Source organism: Eumetopias jubatus, unplaced genomic scaffold (assembly GCF_037043125.1).
Source record: "Eumetopias jubatus isolate StellerSeaLion01/CBP00866 unplaced genomic scaffold, mEumJub1_p1.0 scaffold_30, whole genome shotgun sequence".
Taxonomy (NCBI): domain Eukaryota; kingdom Metazoa; phylum Chordata; class Mammalia; order Carnivora; family Otariidae; genus Eumetopias; species Eumetopias jubatus.
Genome location: NW_028274836.1, coordinates 1,115,529 through 1,134,009, shown reverse-complemented (window position 1 = coordinate 1,134,009; position 18,481 = coordinate 1,115,529). Strand labels below are relative to the sequence as shown.

The 18,481-nt window shown below is 46.0% G+C and overlaps 1 protein-coding gene across 1 annotated transcript; it reads right to left on the bottom strand.

Moving 5' to 3' along the window:
* Positions 1–2,752: 2,752 nt before the first annotated feature.
* BTNL10 (Butyrophilin-like protein 10) lies at positions 2,753–12,131 on the bottom strand. The gene is made up of 7 exons (XM_028094970.2): positions 11,953–12,131; positions 11,012–11,107; positions 10,454–10,807; positions 9,698–9,979; positions 8,397–8,576; positions 7,656–7,682; positions 2,753–3,938 (listed from the first exon to the last, which is right to left on the bottom strand). Exons 2-7 carry the CDS (start codon positions 11,103–11,105, stop codon positions 3,346–3,348), a joined length of 1,530 nt encoding a protein of 509 aa, XP_027950771.1. The 5' UTR covers positions 11,106–11,107; positions 11,953–12,131; the 3' UTR covers positions 2,753–3,345.
* Positions 12,132–18,481: the final 6,350 nt, after the last annotated feature.

Below are 18,481 nucleotides of genomic sequence, written 5' to 3'. Positions count from 1 at the left end.
CTTTCTTTCTTTCTTTCTTTCTTTCTTTCTTTCTTTCTTTCTTTCTTTTTTCTTTTTTCTTTCTTTCTTTCTTTCTTTCTTTTTCTTTCTTTCTTTCTTTCTTTCTTTCTTTCTTTCTTTCTTTCTTTCTTTCTTTCTTTCTTTCTTTCTCTTTCTTTCTTTCTTTCTTTCTTTCTTTCTTTCTTTCTTTCTTTCTTCTTTTCTTTCTTTCTTCTTTTCTTTCTTTCTTTCTTTTCTTTTCTTTCTTTTTGAAACAACTTCATGAGAATAAGTATTATTTCTTCTTTAAATGTTTGGTGGAATCCCCCTGGGAAGCCATCTGGCCCTGGACTCTCGTTTGTTCGGAGATTTTTGATTACTGTTTCAGTTTCCTTGCTGGTTATGGGCCTGTTCAGGTTCTATTTTCTTCCGGTTTCAGTCTTGGAAGTTAATAAGTTTCCAGGAACACATCCATTTCTTCCAGATTGCTTAATTTATTGGCATATACTTGCTCAATACAAGTTCTTAAAATTGTTTGCATTTCCTTGGTGTTGCTCATGATCTCTCCTCTTTCATTCATGATTTTATTAGTTTGGGTCCTTTCTCTTTTCTTTTTGATAAGTCTGGCTACAGGTTTTATCAATCTTATTAATTCTTTCAGAGAACTAGCTTCTAGTTTCATTGATCTGTTCTACTGTTTTTTGGTTTCTATTTCATTGATTTCTGCTCTAATCTTTATTAATTCTCTTCTCCTGCTGGGTTTAGGCTTCATTTGCTGTTCTTTCTCCTGCTCCTTTAGGTGTAAATTTAGCTTGTGTATTTGAGACTTTTCTAATTACTTGAAGTCTTTTATTGCCATGTACTTCCCTCTTAGGACCGCCTTTGCTGCATCCCAAAGGTTTTGAAGAGCTGTCTTTTTCATTGTTTTCATTGTTTCCATGAATTTTTTTCAATTCATCTTTAATTTCCTGGTTGGCCCATTCATTCTTTAGCAGGATGCTCTTTAACCTCCAACTATTTGAGTTCCTTCTAAATTTCCTTTTCTGATTGAGTTCAACTTTCAAAACATTGTGGTCTGAAAATATGCAGGGAATAATCCCAATCTTTTTTTGTAATGGTTGAGATCTGATTTGTGACCCAGTATATGATCTATTCTGGAGAATATTCCATATGCACTCCAGAAGAATGTATATTCTGTTGTTTTAGGATGAAATGCTCTGTATATATCTGTGAAGTCCATCTGATCCAGTGTGCCATTCAAAGCCCTTGTTTCCTTGTTGATCTTTTGCTTAGATGATCTGTCCATTGCTGTGAGTGGGGTGTTAAAGTCCTCTACTCTTATTGTATTATTATCAATGTGTTTCTTTAATTTTGTTATTAATTGGTTTATATAATTGGTTGCTCCCAAGTTAGGGGCATAAATATTTATAATTGTTAGATCTTCTATAGGATAGACCCTTTATGTATGATACAGTGTCCCTCTTCATCCCTTACTACAGTCTTTGGTTTAAAATCTAATTAGTCCAATGTAAGTACCCCAGCTTCCTTTTGATGTACAGTAGCATGATAAATAGTTCACCCCCTCACTTTAAATCTGCAGGTGTCTTTGGGTCTAAAACGAATCTCTTGCAGACAGCATAATGATCATTCTTGCTTTTTTTTTTTTTTATCCAATCTGAGACCCTGTGTCTTTTCATGGGAGCATTCAGCCCATTTACATTCAAACTATTGAAAGATACGAATTTAGTGCCATATTATTGCCTGTAAAGTCCTTGTTTCTTTTTCTTTTTCTTTTTTTTAAAGATTTTATTTATTTGACAGAGAGAGCACAGCAGGGGGAGCGGCAGGGAGAGGGAGAGGGAGAAGCAGGCTCACCGAGCAGGGAGCCCGATGTGGGGCTTGATCCCAGGACCTGGGATCATGACCTGAGCTGAAGGCAGACGCTTAATGACTGAGCCACCCAGGCGCCCTCTAAAGTCCCTGTTTCTGTGGATTGTCGTTTCTTTGTCGTCTAAGTTACTTTTGGGCTCTCTCTTTGCTTACAGGATCCCTGTTAATATTTTTGCCGGGCTGGTTTAGTGATCACAAATTCTTTTAGTTTCTGTTTGTCCTGGAAGCTCTTTATCTCTCCTTCCATTCTGAATGACAGCCTTGCTGGATAAAGTATACTTGCTGCATGTTTTTTTCATTTATTACCCTGAATATATCATACCAGCCATTTCTAGCCTATCAGGTTTCTGTGATTAGGTCTGCTGCCAGTCTAATGTTTCACCCCTTTTAGTTTAAGGACCTCTTGTTTTGAGCAGCTCTCAGGATTTTCCCTAGGTCTCTCATCCCAGAGGTTTTGTACTCTTGTGTTTTCATTTTCATTTGCTTCCATGACTGGCCTGGGGAAGCCCTGGAATCTTTGGATTGGTCTCCATGTAGCTCTGCACTCACCTGCCATGGTGAGGGAGAGAGAGAGACGGGGGTGGGGGGTGCCAAGGTAGACCAGATGTCCAGGCTGTTGTGAGAGGGAGGAGGGAGGGAGAAGGAGGGGAGGAGGAGATGAGGAAGACTGGCGTTTACTGAGCAACTGCTTCATGTCTGGCACAGGGCTCAATGCTTTACAACTGCCCCCAAGTACATTTCAGAAATGTGTGTAATGATATGGTGTCCCAGTCAGCTTGGGCTGTGTAACAAATACCACGGGCTGGGAGGTTTAAACAGCACACATTTATTGTGTCCCTGTCCTGGGGACTGGAAGTCCCAGATCCAGGCATGGGTGGGGCTGGTTCCTCCAAGGCCTCTCCCCCAGCATGTACATAGGGTCTCCTGCCCATGTCCTCATGTGGTCAGCAGCCTGTGTGTCTGTGCTTCTGATCCCATCTTCTTTTTTTTAAAAGATTTTTATTTATTTATTTGACAGAAAGAGAGAGAGAAAGCAGAGGGAGGGGCTTAGGGAGAAGCAGGCTCCCCACCAAGCAGGGAGCCCGATGCGGGACTGTCCCAGGACCCTGGGATCATGATCTGAGCTGAAGGCAGATGCTTAGCTGGCTGAGCCACTCAAGCACCTCTGATCCCCTTTTGATAAGGACTCCAGTCATGCTGGATCATGGCCTACCCTAGTGACCAGCTTTTACCATAACCACTTCTGTAAAGACCCCATCTCCAAATACAGCCCCATCTTGAGGTCCTGGGGGTTGGGCCTCAACATGTGAATTTGAGGGTACATGATTCAGCCCATACTATATTGTCAGTATTCCACAGGGAAGGAAAATGAAGATAAGACAGGATAAATCAGAAAGGTGCATCCTTGTATGGGTCTAGTTGGCATGTAGAATGGATATGTCTCCCCCAAAGCTATGACAGGCCAGAGCAGAGAGATCACGGGTCTTGTTGGAGGAGGGTCCCCACCCTCTTCTCTCCCTGGTTCTGAGGAAGCCCCAAGGCCTCTGGGGCCTCAAAATCTGAGATGATCAGGGGGATGGTGTCGTGTGTCCAGAGGCAGAAGAATGGCCTCAGGGGCTCTGAGGAGAGTCCAAAGAATGTGTAGATGAGAGATCCATTGCCCATGTTGTAGAAGGAGACTGTGCCAGCATCACAGTCCAGGAGAATGCCCACCTGATCCAGGGGCCCTGAAGGGTACAGGCGAACCCTTGGGAAGGCGAGGGCCCACAACGTCTTCTTGTAGAGCTCCAGGGTCCAGAGTCCATGCTGGGGGGCCTTGGGGATCCTTCCCTTCCGATCCAAGCTCTCCAGACACACGCCAACATTCCAGGCCTTCCTGTGCCCCACCTGGACCTCCCAGTAATACCGCCCAGCAGAGAACTTCTCCCGGGCCAGTACACAGGGATCCTGGTCAAATCTGCTGGGGACATCTGGCAGTTCCTGGTCAAAGAACAGCCGCCTCACACTCTTCCCATCCTCAGACAGGGCGAGTTTGGGGCTTGCGGTATCAGGGTCCAGGGATGGGCTCACTGTAGGAAGAGGAGAGGGTTAGGCTTGGGGGTTTGTGTCCCCAACCTGCACTCTTGCATGAAGGGGACCCCAGGGCCTCTGGGCGAGGTGAAACCACAGCCTCCCTGGGAGTCCCTGCATTCCCCCCTCCCCGTGTTCTGTCCAGGACCCCATGCAAACAAGCCATCCCAGTGCAGCTGAAGCAGCTCCAGGTGGATTTCTACCAATGAAGGGACATGGCTGGCACACTGTGGGGTCTGCTTGCCCCCCAGTTCTCAGTCTCTCAGCACGTGTGTGTGTGTGTGAGAGAGAGAGAGAGAGAACAGAGAGAGAGGTAGACAGGGAGAGTCAGAGAGAGAGACAGAGACAGAAGCAGGGAGAGATGGGGAAGAGCCAGAAAGACATAGGGGAGAGCTAGAGACAGACAGTGTTCTGAGATATAGGGAAAGACAGAGAGAGACAGAGACAGAGGTAGAGAAAAGCAGGGAGAGAGACATAGGGGAGAGATAGAGATAGAGACAGAGAGAGATAGGGAGAGACAGAGAGACAAGGAGAGCAAGGAGAGACAGAATAAACCAGATAGACACCGGCAGAGAGATAGAGAGAGATACAGAGACAGAGAGACAGAGACATAGAGAGAGAAAAAGAGAGAGACAGAGAAAGAGACAGATACAGAAACAGAGATAAATAGATAGGGAGAAATAGAGAGATAGACATACAGACAGACAAAGAGAGAGATGGGGAGACAGAGACACACAAAGAAAGATAGAGACACAGAGAGAGATAGACACAGAGAGAGACAAAATGAGCAAGATGGAGAGACAGAAACAGAGAGACATAGGAAGACATGGGAGGATGCAGGGGGATAGGAGAAGGTGCCACAGGTGCTGCTGGACAGCTCTGGGGTCAACGACTGAAGAGTCACGTGTGGGAAAGCCCAAGAGGCATCTTAAGAGCCCCAAAGCTGAGATGAACACCTTCCAAAACAGAGTCCTTCTCTCCTGCCCCGCCATCCTTCTCAGAGCCCTCAGAACCCCAGCGTATGACCTGGGGGAAGGTCTGTCTACACTTGGCACCTTCTCAACAATAGAAACCTCCTAGCCAGTGTCCACCCTGGCCCATTCCAAAGACAAGTATGTTGTTGTTTGCTTGGGTCTGCATCCAGATGCCCCAGATACTCATGTTTCCTAACCTTCCATTCCTGTCAGTTGGACAGGACCCATGCTCTCCTCTTATTTGGAGATCATCCAAATAAGACCAGGGAGAAAGACCAGCTTTCTCCCTGGTCTCTACCTCCTTCTGGATAGAACTCTGTTCCCTTTTGCTTTCCAGCAAAGACTATTTGTTTCCCCCCAGAACTCTCATTGCTGCTTTCTGAATTCTCCACCTTCTGCTCCATCAAAACCCTTCCCCTGTAGAGTCTGGGCTGTGGAGATGGAGCCCACCCGTATTCCATCTCCATGATATGGTCGAACATGGACTCCCTAGCTGAACAATGAGCCTGGCTCCTGTTATTCCAAATTCCCTCATGATTAAATAAAAATTATTTACAATACAAAAACAGTCCCAGACTTACAAAGAAGCTGAAAAATAGCATAAACAATATGTCTGTGTCAACATCTTGCATAACCCACGTAAAAGGATCAAAACCAGAAAATTAACTTTGACACAAAATTATTCAGTAATGACCTCTCGCACACCACCCCACACCTGGCCTACCTATCTTCCCTGAAAACTGTCCCCTGCTGGCTTCATGTGTCTTTTACACAAGATCATTCCTTTTAGGCAACAGACATGCTCTGCTACCTTAAAATAAGGACCCTAAAGTAAAACCAAAACAAACCCAAATAAAACACTCTGCTTGATTCCCCACTCACCAGTTTTTAGCTCAGCTGCACAGACAATAATTTTGAAGTTTTTCTTCCAGCTGTCTCCATGGGGCACACCTCTCTTTGCACACCACACTAGCCAGGTTTTCTGGGTCATGTTCCCTATCTTATCTCACTGTACTTCTCAGCTGCATGGAATGCCACCAGCTGTTCCCTCACCACACTGTATCCATGGATTTCAGTGGATAAGCATCCCCTGGCCCTCCCACAACTCTCCCCAGACTCCTGCTCAAAGAGACCTCCAAATACCAGGTTCTCCAAGCCTAGATCTTGGATATGTCTTCTGTGCCTTTCCTTTTTGTTTTTTAAGCTTATTTCTTTTTCAAAGAAAAATTTTTGAAGAGTAATTTTAGGAGTGCAGATAAATGGAGCACTTCCTGGCTCACTTTTCTGGTTTTCAAGGCCAGATATATGCCATGGATCCCAAATTCCTATCTCAACTCCACATTTCTTCCTGGGAGCTCCAGACTTGTGTATCTAAAGATTTATCTGATGTCCCCAGATGGAGATGTCTGAAAACATCTCACTCTTAAGAGGTCCAAGATGATTTTCACTTCTTTGACCTAAATCTGTCTTATTTTGCTTCAAGGTTTCTCTTAGATGGAGCCACCATGGGCCCAGGGACATTGGCTCTGAGAGTCACCTTGGGTTCCTTGTTCTGCCTTGCCCCTGCTGACCCCACTACTTATGGGCCCAGGACCCATCTCAGGGCTATTTCCTCTCCTCCATCAGCACCTCTCCCCTGCTTAAACCTCCTCACTCATTCTGCACCATATTTCACATGACATCCAGACCCCTACCTCGGCCTTCCAGGCTCTGCTGGTCTGGGCATCCATACACCTTCTCACCCCATTGGGTTCTCTTCCACATGCCCAGCTCTCGCACACCATAGATGGCCTTCTCCCTGCCGTGGTGGTGGGCCCACCCCTCCTTCCTGCAGGGCTGTGGTCTCACTGTCACCCGGACCTTCATTTAGATGTTGCCATCCCACCATTCCCAGGACCCTGGACATCCTATGTCAGTGCTCTTCTGTCCAACTTCATTATTGTATTCCAGTTCAGTCCTACAATATTTACCCTGATTTATTCCAGTTTTGGTTAAAGAAAAATCACTGGCTGATGGCTTGATACCCACACAGAATCTATGCCTCTTGAGGACAGGAGGAAGCCGTTTCATTCACTAATAGATGGCTGGCTGCTGGAAGAGGAGGTGACTGGTCAATATTTTACATGAATTAATAAGTGAATGAATGAATAGATGATCGGCTTCTCTCTGTCCCCTCCTGGACCCTCAACAAGAGGCTGTGCTCAAACAGGTGACCCCAGCTTCCCTGATACCTCTAGGTGCCTGGTTCATGGTCTGCAGTTATGTCCCTCCCAGTCCTCTGTCCACAGCCAGACTCTCCCCTTCCCACTCCACACTTCCCACGTAGATGGTGTCCTGGGGTAGATAGTCACTGGTTCTCTACTCTCTCTGGTGACAGAGTCCCTTCCACAGTGGCCGTGCCCCAAGAGAGCTGGCTTTCTTGCTACCTAGGCTCTGCAAGTCTGTCTCTTCCCCACGTAGTAAACAGGAGCTAAGTTCTCCCAGGGCAGCTAAAACTTGATGTTTAGAGCTATGTGACTGCCACTCACCAGTATTTAGCACAACACTTCTGCACTCTGGAATAGAAAGGAATACACACACACACACACACACACACACACACCAGTGCTTGTGCATGCATATGTGCACACACAAACACACACGCACATAAATGTACAACGAGCACACACAACACACACATACATGCACACATAAACACACAATCGGGGGGCAGAGGCTTCCAGCCCCCAGCATGGCCCTCACCATGGATGACCTTGTCCTTTGTCCAGCCTGCAATGAGAGAGAAAGATGGGAAAATGTGGGATTGTGCTGATCCAATGGGGCCAAAGCTCAAGTTCGGGAAAGCTAAGTCAAAACAGGACTTAATGAATTCTAGCTGTGACCTTAGAAAGCATGAACAAATATAGATTCTTCAGTGCCCAAGAAAACAATAATCTGAGTCTTTTCCTGTATAGGGAAATCATTGTGGGGCATATCCTGACAGCCCAGTCTTACCACTTCTGTCATGGAGACATCTGTGCTCTGCTCCCACACTGGGGCCTGATGGCTATGGGCAAGGACACCGGGGGCAGGGAAGGGAGTGGATGGGCAAGTGCAACAGTGTGTATTGCTTATAGTCCCTGCACCTACAGTGAGACCCTGGCACGTGCCAGGCACCCTGCTGCATTTCTCACTTGAGCAGTTTCAGGATGTTCTCATCACCCCCAGCTGATAGACACTCCTGGGTTCAAGCTCAGATCTGTTTGTCTCTGTGATGGAGACTTTCCAGCCTTCCCAAAGTCACCTGTGAAGAGCAGCTGAACACCTCTCAGAGATAGAAGATTTCACTGGGCATATGTAAGTGGGTAGTCCCTGAGACGTGTCCTGGGCAGCTCTCTCCCATTTCCTCCCCTGCTTGAGCGTGCTCATAGGAGACTTCATGCAGGGCTCCCGACCTGTGCCCCAGTTGGAAGGGACATGTCTGTCCTCCTGGGACCTGCTTACCTTGGAAGTGCTGATCCTCTGCTCTATACAGTGTCTCTTCTTCCAGCTGCACCATATTCCTGTCCTTCTGACATTTCTGGAAGAGACAGGTGGCTCCAGCTGTGGCAAGCCCTGCCACAGTGAGGATCAGAGGTAGCACCGTCCTCCATGCCATTGACGGGGAACTTCTGGAAAACAGAGCTAAAAGAGAGCACAGGGAGGTAAGAATATCAGGGAAAAAGAGCACCTGTGTTCTTAGGACACACACATGACAGGGTTTGTGGGTCGGGGGACATGATGCTTGGAACTAACCTGAAATGACTAGGAAGACATACGTGTGTGTTTGTACAGACAGATCTGGACAGATGCACAGGAGAAATGGTAGGTAAATGGCAGAATGTTAAACACTGGGTAGGTTTCCACAGCATTCTGCATGCCATTCTTGCAAAATTTCCATAAGCTTGAGGTTGTTTAAAAATGAAAATTATACGCAGAGTGTAACTTGGAAGCCCCCAAGGTGTCCATAAGAAGGTGAAGGCATAAATAGGCAGTGGTCCATCTAGTCAATGGAATGTTGTTTAGTAATAATAAGAAAGGAGCTATTGGTGCAACCACTGTGGGGACCTGGATATATGTTCCTCAGATGATTAAAAGTAGAACTACCACACGATCCCACTTCTGGGTATTTATACAAAAGGTAAGAAATAAGAATATTAGCTCTAAAAAGTTACATGTCCCCTATGTTCATTGCACTCTTATTTACAATAACCAAGATATGGAAACAGCTCAAGTGTCTATTGAGGATGAAATGATAAAGGAAGAAAAACATATTTATACAATGGGATAATATTCAGCTATAAACAAGTTGGAAATCAGGCCATGTGCAACAACATGGATGGATAACTTGCGGGCATGTTGCTAAGTGAAGAAAGTCAGATGGGAAAATACTGTATGATCCCATGTATACGTGAAATCTAAAATGAAACAAAACAAGATGAAAACCCAAACTCCAAGAAAACGAGAAAGCCCAGCACATAGATGCAGAGAACAGATTGGTGGTTTCCAGAGGAGAGAGAAGGGGGTGGGTGTAATGTATGAAAAGGGGCAAAAGGTACAAACTTCCAGTTATGAAATCAGTAGGTTCTGGGGAGGTGATGAACAGCATGGTAACTATAGTTAATAGTGCTGTGTTGTATACTTGGAAAGATCATAAAAGTTCTCATCACAAGAAAAATGTTCTGTCACTGTGAGAAGTATTGGATATTAGGTACTTATTGTCAGGTGCTCAGACCTTTTTGGCCTGAACAGAACAAAACACTCACGGGGCAAGTGATGGTTGGCCATTTTCTTCCTCTGGAGGAGGGGGCTGTAGATGGAGCAGGAGAAGTTCCCCACAACCTCATCCTGGATGGTCACATTGGACACCACTGAGAAGAGGCCTGTTGTTGGTGAGGCTGAGAAGTAGGTCGCAGAAGGTAGGAGCTGGTCTCTAAAGTCTCTCCACTCCACCCGGGGCTCTGGATACCAGCCCTGCGAGGTGCATTGTGCCCAGACACCTTCACCCTGGATAACTTGTACTCGGAGTCTAGGCTTCGAGCCAAGCCCTGTGGGAAGAGACAGCCGTTCCAGTCTCCACAACCACCAGTGCTTCCATCAGAAAAGTACAAATCCTAAACATTCCTGCAGGAATTAGGGGTTTTTCACAGATTACCTACTCTGTAATGTTTATATGCCATATATGACCCTTGTTCCCAGAAAGCACAGGACAAAACAGAAAAGGCCCGGAAAGATCAAAAACACTTCCTATACTGCAAAATTAGTGTCTTTTCCTCCCTGTGTCTCTGTCCCTCTCTACCTCTGCTCCCCTCTTTCCGGATCAGTTCAGGAAAGGGAGAGAAGCAAATTTAGAAGACGACGTCAGGTGTCCTGAACTGGGCTTCACTGGCCCTGGGGAAGATATGTTTAGTGCATTTGTGGAATGTGCTCAGGCTTGGCCCAGAATGGGATGATCTGCACTGAGTGTCCGCTTTGGGGGGAAGTTCTGGGGGAGAACCGGAGCCCCAGCAGCTTGCCTTTACCTGCCACCATCAGCCACAGCCTGGCCTCCGCCGACATGATGCCGTCTTTGAAGTTGCAGTGGAAGGTTCCGTTATCAAAAACTGTGACACTGTTTATCCTCACTGCGGCCTGTCCCTGGTCCAGCCCAGCGCTCAGGAAGGTGGTCCTTCCCTGGTACTCCCTCATCTGTTCTTCCTTCACGTCCATCCCATTCTTGTGCAGGTGCACGACTTGGGATGGCTGATCCCTGTACCACTGCAGCTCCATGTCCTTGGCACTGATATTGAGGGACAGATGACATGGTAGCCCCACATTTCCCCCCAGCACAGCCAGAACAGGCTCGCCAGGCCCAAAGACAGAGAAATCAGCTTTCCCTTAGGAGAGTAGATCAGAAAGTACTGGTTAGGCTGGTTGTGAGGAGACCAAGGGCCCTCCCACCCAGACCCAGGGTTCCCGGGGAAGGACTGCTTGGATCCTTGGCTGATGGCTGATGAGGGAAGGTGCCAGCCCAGCCCCCTCTGGCATTCCTCTCCATACACAGGGCATTCTCGTAGCATGAGGCAGGGGAGCTCTCCTACCATTTGCAGGGATGCCGCAGGACAGGAGCTGCAGGAAGATGAAGATGATGGAGCAGCTGGGTGGAAAGATGACTTGACCATGTGTGTTTGCCATGCCTGCTGGGGACAGAGAAACCTGAGCCCTACACATTGGAGGTTGAGTTAATTTCTGTCTCTGCCTCTGTCGTCTGTCTGTCTCTCTTGTTCTCTGTCTCTCTGCCTTGGTGGGGGATCAGGTACCACCAGAATCCTAACGGGAGTCAAGGAAACATGGTCAGGGGAGAGAAAGGTCACTTTTAACTATCTTGTTCCCTCTCACTCCCACACAAGTTGTTCATCCTACAGACAGAGAGACAGCAGCCTCCACCTGCTCTTGTGTCCATCTGCTCTTGGATATTGTTTCTCTTACCCTCATCTGTTCACAGAATGACTCAGACACCTGCTCCATGCATGGGCTCCATCTCATCACTTACTGGTGTAAGAGTATTGCCTGATCTCTGGCTCTGTTCTATCATGAACACAATCACGCTGGGGAGAAAACGCACCTCTGTTTTAGTGAATCCAAGGTCAGACCTCTGTCTGTCCACTCCCTTGAAGCCCTCTTGACCCTGTTGCTCCCAAGGAACATTTTCCAGTTGGGAAGGGGAGGGAGCCCCAGGGCTCCTTGGCTGTGATGGTGGGAGGCCAAGATGCACCTAAGCTTTACTAGTTATGGTGTACTCAGTTTCAAGGACACTTGTTCTGAGACCCATCTGCTCTTCTGGGTGGTTTCACCAAGCACAGCTTTGCAGGTTTGGTATTTATATAAAGCACGAGAAGGTATGCTGGAAGATACTCTCTTCCTGTTCAATGCTAGCCTTCCTTTGGCGAAAGCCCCTGGGGTCTCCCTGTCACTCAAGAATAGGGACAGGGTGTAGAAAGTAAAGATGTACATGAGTGCTCTTAAAATAGAAAACACTCACCTGGCCAAGTCCAGCTGTAGGTTTCCCAGGAAGCTTCTGGTGGCCTTGAGGGAATCGATTTCGTTCTCTGTTAGTTCCAGAGGGGGCATAAAACAAGTCTTCATTCGTTGTTTGGCTAGAGGAGCAGCTGAGTTTCCCAGTTTCTGTAGAGTCCTCCTATTACTGTTTGTAAGAAATAACCAGCTGTGCCTATTGGCAGTTGCATTAAGAATAAAAAAATATATAGGTCAAGGGCTTCCTACAGGGTGTGGTCAATGGAACTGAACACACTTAGTGTTGAGGAGCAAGACCCTGGTAGCAGGAGATAAGGGGAGAGAGGGGACCAAGCAAGTCAGTCCATGGAAGGATGGTTGTCAGGACCAGTGCCAGGAGCCCTGAGGAGGAGATATGGCTCTTGAGTGCTAGGATCCAGGCCAACAGCAGAAGTTGGGGGATTCAGATAAAGTTGCTCCATTATCAAAACACCTCCAGTCCTTGACAAGCTGGGCTATTTTCTGGGAAAGTTTCTCATGATCAGGTTGAAGTTGGCCAACTTCTGGCTTTTCCCTGGAGACTCCTGTGCAGGAACTCAGGCAACCTTCCCCTTCATCTCTGTGGCCATGGCAGTCTGTCCTCACTGGGGGCCTGACATGGGTCAGATTCAGAATACTCACCCTGTGTACCCCTTGCCTGAGTTAGACACTTGACTAAACCCTGACTGTTCTTCCCTCCCATTGACTCAAGAGTCTAGACATTTTCTGGGAGACTTTTGGTGGGAACAGAGGTATAGGGAAAGCTTCATGGTCTTCTTGGTGGTGAGGTGTTAACTTAATTTGTCAGAATATTATGGAATGAATGTTTGTGCCTTCCCTCCCAAAGTCAGTGCTCACACAGGGGCCGATGCTGCCAACCCAAACCCTCGCCTGCATTCCCCTTGGCAAAGGAAACTATTTGGTGAGGGAGTGGTTCCCCTCTTCTATATAAACATGCTGAATTATGCCTGTGCATTGCTTGAAGCAGGTAATGAACTCAGCTAAAACCCGAACCCAATGTACTTATGAGCCAGGTTGGAGGACTGGGGATGTAACAACTAGAGGGAGCATGCAGGATTCTCACCTGTGATGGGAGCAGGTGGATGCTTGCCCAGGAGAATGAATCCCGAACGTGGTCTCACCTGGACAGGGGTCCTTCCTGGGCTTGAGCTCATGCCTGGCCTGGAGTCTTTTATCAGAGTAGGAAGAGCATTGGAAGACATTGTCCAAACCCGTGAGGGCCAGTGTTGAGCCTTGACTGGCGACAGCCTCCCCGAGGTGCAAAGGGAGGACAGTGTGGAAAGGCAGACACAGAAGACCACATACCGTGGGATACCATTGCCATGAAATGTGCAGAAGAGGTAAATCCAGAGAGACAGATAGCAGATCTGTGGTAGTCAGGCAGTGGGAATGGGGGAAAATGGAAGGTAACGTTGTAACGGTTTGGGGTTCTATTTGGCAGGAGATAGAGGTGGTGGCACACAGGGTCATGAATGTGTTGTCACTGAGTCTTTCACATTCATGTGGTTGATTTTATGCTATGTTAATTTCACCCTAACTGGGAAAAAAGAAAAACAAATGGAAAAAAAGAAGAGCAAGGGGTAAAAAAGTCAATAGAGGAAACTAAGAATGGAAAACAGTGAAAAAAAGAAAAGTAGATATAAAACTAAGAATTAAAGAAAAAGTGCAGAGAAGAAAAACAAGAAACCTGAGGGGCAAAAATGAAAACAGAAAAACCGGTAGAGAAAGAGCGCTGCCTCTGTCTCCTTGGGGATGGAATTAAGTGCCAACAGGAAAAGCAAAGGAAGAACCAGTCTCCAAGTTGCATTCTGTGGGCTGTTGGGCGCCCCCAGCAGGGATGCATGTGTGGTCCACCAGCCGCTCCCCGTGCGTGCTTCAGGGAATAGTGCAAACCAGGGAGGTTTATGGGGACCCAGGGCACCTGTGCTGTCCCATGCACCTGCGCCGGGCATCGATCAAGCCAGCTGAGCTCTCAGAAGCCCCTGTGAGCTGCAGGGCCAGGGTCCCTGTAGGCTCTGTCCTACAGATGGCCAAGGTCCTGGGAGAGCTAAGGGGCATCTCCTCTGTGCCCAGATCCCTGGTGAGCCTCTAGCTTCCTGCTCTGGGCTATGTGCACAGTGTCTCTAGATCCTCCAAGCATTTAAAGTGGTGCACCACCCCCCTCCCACATCACAGGCACCTTGGCTTACTCTCTGCCAACTGGGGCTTTACAGGTTTCCTGTCTGCAATGTCTGGTCCAGTCCCTTGCAGGATCCACCCCGTCCTTAGTTTCCCTGACCTCCCATCCTTGGGTGGGAAGGCTCCTTCTTGTCAACATTAGGTAAGGTGCCACGTGAGTGTAGCTTCGGATTTCCACCTGGTCCTCTGTTCTTGTGCACCTGTGGTCAGGTGAGCAAGGGAGGAGGGCCATGAGGAAGGAAACACTAGTGGCTCCCCAGGAGACAGGGTCCTCCAGGGGGAAGGAGGGGCTTGGGGGGCTGTGTTCCTTAGGGTTTGAGGAATTCAGCAGGACAGGGGAACTGGGCAGCTGCTGTGTTCTGGGCCATGAAAGAAAGGTGAGTTGTCAGGACAGAAAAACCACTGCATCAAGGCAACAAAGGGTTTTGGTCGTCTGGTAGCTGGTAGTAGTTCTTATTCACAATCCTCTGTGGCCCTGGGAAGGCACTAGTGAATATAGGGAGGACAACTATCCCTTGGGATCTTGCTCCCCCTCCTCTTCCTCCTGCTCCTGCTCTCCTTCTCCTCCACCTCTCTGTCCTTCCCCTTCCACTGTCCCTTCTGTCTCCTTATGAAGAGCTTTGCACTCTAAGATTATTCACTCAAATTGTGTCATTTTTGTCCTGTTTTTTACTTTTTCCTGGTCCACTGGAAATCCTTGGACATCGATCACGTCTATGTCCCCCTATCTTTAACACACTGCTGGGAGCCACAAGTGTTTCAGAACCTTAGGTTTGGACAAAACAAGCATGTCAATGCTGAGGAACCATGCAGCCCATACTGTCCACAGGCTCAGGCTATAAAGGAAATTCTCCACCTATTGATACCAGGCTTGGAGACACAGCACCTGTCATCAGAGGTGATCAAGCAGGGTCCTTGGTGTCGTGTTTTACCACTGGAGACTGAGAAGAACTGTTTGTTGCTTGGCTTATGGAGAATTAAGACTGAAGCTGGAGCTCACATCTGCCTCAGACACCCAGGGGACAGGTAGGCCCCATAAAAAAGGAGAATTACAGAACAATATCCCTGATGAACATGGATGTCAAAATACTCACCAAGATACTAGCAAATAAGATCCAACAGTACATTAAAAGGATCATCCACCACAACCAGTGGGATTTATTCCTGGGATTCAAGGATGGTTCAACATTTGCAAATCATTCAGCAAGATAGGTGACATAAATAAAAGAAAAGAGAAGAACCATATGATCCTCTTAGTAGATACAGAACAAAGCATGTGACAAAATACAGCATCCCTTCTTGATAACAACTCTTCAAAGTGTAGGGATAGAGGGAACATACCTCAATTTCATAAAAGCCATCTATGAAAAGCCCACAGTGAATATGATTCTCAATGGGAAAAATAGAGCTTTTCCCCTAAGATCAGGAACACGTCAAGGATGTCCACTCTCGCCACTATTGTTCAACATAGTACTAGAAGTCCTAGCAACAGCAATCAGACAACAAAAAGAAATAAAAGGTATTCAAAATGGCAAAGAAGAAGTCAAACTCTTTTCACAGATGACTTGATACTTTATGTGGAAAACCCAAAAGACTCCACCCCCAAATTACTAGAACTCATACAGCAATTCAGCAATGTGGCAGGATATAAAGTCAATGCACAGAAATCAGTTGCTTTTCTATACACTAACAATGTGACTGAAGAAAAAGAAATTAAGGAATCAATTCCATTCACAGTTGCACCAAAAACGATAAGGTATGTAGGAATAAAACTAACCAAGAGTTAAAGTATCTGTACTCAAAAAACTACACAACACTTATGGAAGTAACTGAGGAAGACAAGAGATAGAAAAACATTCCATGCTCATGGATTGGAAGAATAAATATTGTTAAAATGTATATGCCACCCAGAACAATGTACACACTCAATGCAATCCTTATCAAGATAATGTCAGCATTTTTCACAGAGATGGAACAAATAATCCTAAAATTTGTAAGGAACCAAAAAAGACACCAAATGGCCAGAGGAATATTGAAAAAGAAAACCAAAGCCAGGGGCATCAAATGCCAGACTTCAAGCTCTAATGCAAAGCTATGGTCATCATGACAACATGGTACTGGCACAAAAACAGACACATAGATTCATGGAACACAATAGAGAGCCCAGAAATGGACCCTCAACTCTATGGTCAACTAATCTTCAACAAAGCAGGAAAGAATATCTAATGGAAAAAAGTCTCTTCAATAAATTGTGCACATGAGGCACATGCAGGAGAACAAAACAGGATCATTTTCTTACATCATACACAAAGAGAAACTGAAAATGGGTGTTAGACACAACTGATGAATCATTGAACACTACATTTGAAACTAATGATGTAATATATGTTGGCTAATTGCATTTAAATAAAAAAACAAAAACATGAAAAAAGCAAAATAAAAGTCCATTGATGACAAACCAGAAACAATTGTAAGAAATGCTATAATAACAGGTACTCTTAGTTTTAATCAGAAATTCAATGATTCATTTGTTGTGTATAACACACAGTGTTCATCACATCACGTGCCTTCCTTAATACCCATAGCCCAATTACCCTATCCCCCCCCAACCACATCCTTATCCACAACCTTCAGTTTGTTTACTAGAGTGCAGAGTATTTAATGGTTTGTCTCCTTCTCTGATTTCTCCCCCCTTCAGTTTTTCCTCCCTTCCCCTATGATCCTCTGCACATTTCTTAATATTCCACATATGAGTGAAACCATATGATAATTGACTTTCTCTCTTGACTTATTTCACTTAGCACCATCTCCTCCAGTCCCATCCATGTTGATGTAAAAGTTGGGTATTCATCCTTTCTGATGGCTGAGTAATATTCCATTGTGTATATGGACCACATCTTCTTTATCCATTCATCTGTTGAAGGGCATCTCGACTCCACAGTTTGGCTATTGTGGACATTGCTGCTATGAACATTGGGATGCATGTGACCCTTCTTTTCACTACATCTCTATCTTTGGGGTAAATACTAGTGCAATTGATGGGATGTAAGGTAGCTCTATTTTTAACTTTTTGAGGAACCTCCATACTGTTTTCCAGAGTGGCTGCACCAACTTGCATTCCCACCAACAGTGTAGGAGGGTTCCCTTTTCTCCACATCCTTGCCAACACTTGCTGTTTCCTGATTTGTTATTTTTTGCCATTCTAACTGGTGTAAGGTGGTATCTCATCATGGTTTTGATTTGTATTTCCCTGATGGCAAGTGATGTAGAACATTTTTTTATGTGTCAGTTGGCCATTTGGATGTGTTCTTTGGAGAAATGTCTGTTCATGTCTTCTGCCCATTTCTTGACTGGAATTTTGGTTTTTTGGATGTTGAGTTTGATAAGTTCTTTATAGATTTGGATACAGGACAAGGCAAGAAAAGACACAAGGCAAGACAGATCAGGTTCACACCAGATCTGTCCACAGAAACTCTGTAGGCCAGAAGGGGTGGAAAGAAATATTCAACATGCCGAGTAGGAAAAATACTCACCCCCAAATTCTTCATCCACCCAGGCTGTCATTCAGAATAGGAGAGATAGTTTCCCAGAAAAACAAAAACTAAAGGAGTTTGTGACCACTAAAACAGCCCATCAAGATATTTTAAGGGGGACTCTTTGAGTGGAGGGAAAAAAAAGATCAAAAGCAGCAGACTAGAAAGGACCAGGGAACATCAGCAGAAACAGCAACTCTACAGGGAACAATGGCAGTAAACTCTTATCTGTCAATAATCACTCTGAATGTAAATGTATTCAATGCTCCAATCAAAAGACATAAGTTATCAGAATGGGTAAAAACAACAAGGTCCATCTCTATGCTGCCTACAAGAAACGCATTTTAGGGGTGCCTGGGGGCTCAGTCTATTAAGCGTCTGCCTTAGGCTCAGGTCATGGCCCCAGGGTCCCGGGATTGAGCCCCGCATTGGGCTCCCTGCTCCGTGGGAGGCCTGCTTCTCCCTCTCCCACGCCCCCTGCTTGTATTCCCTCCCTCACTGTGTCTCTCTCTGTCAGATAAATAAATAAAATCTTAAAAAAAAAGAAACAAATGCATTTTAGACCTAAAGTTACCTGCAGATTGAAAGTGAGGGGATGGAAAACCAACTATCATGCAAATGGAAGTCAGAGAAAGCCAGAGTAACCATACTTACATTAGACAATCTAGATTTTAGTTTAAATACTAACTACTGTACCAGCTTGCATTCCACCAACAGTATAAGACACCCCAATGTTCCTAGCAGCAATGTCCACAGTAGCCAAACTGTGGAAGGAGCCAAGATGTC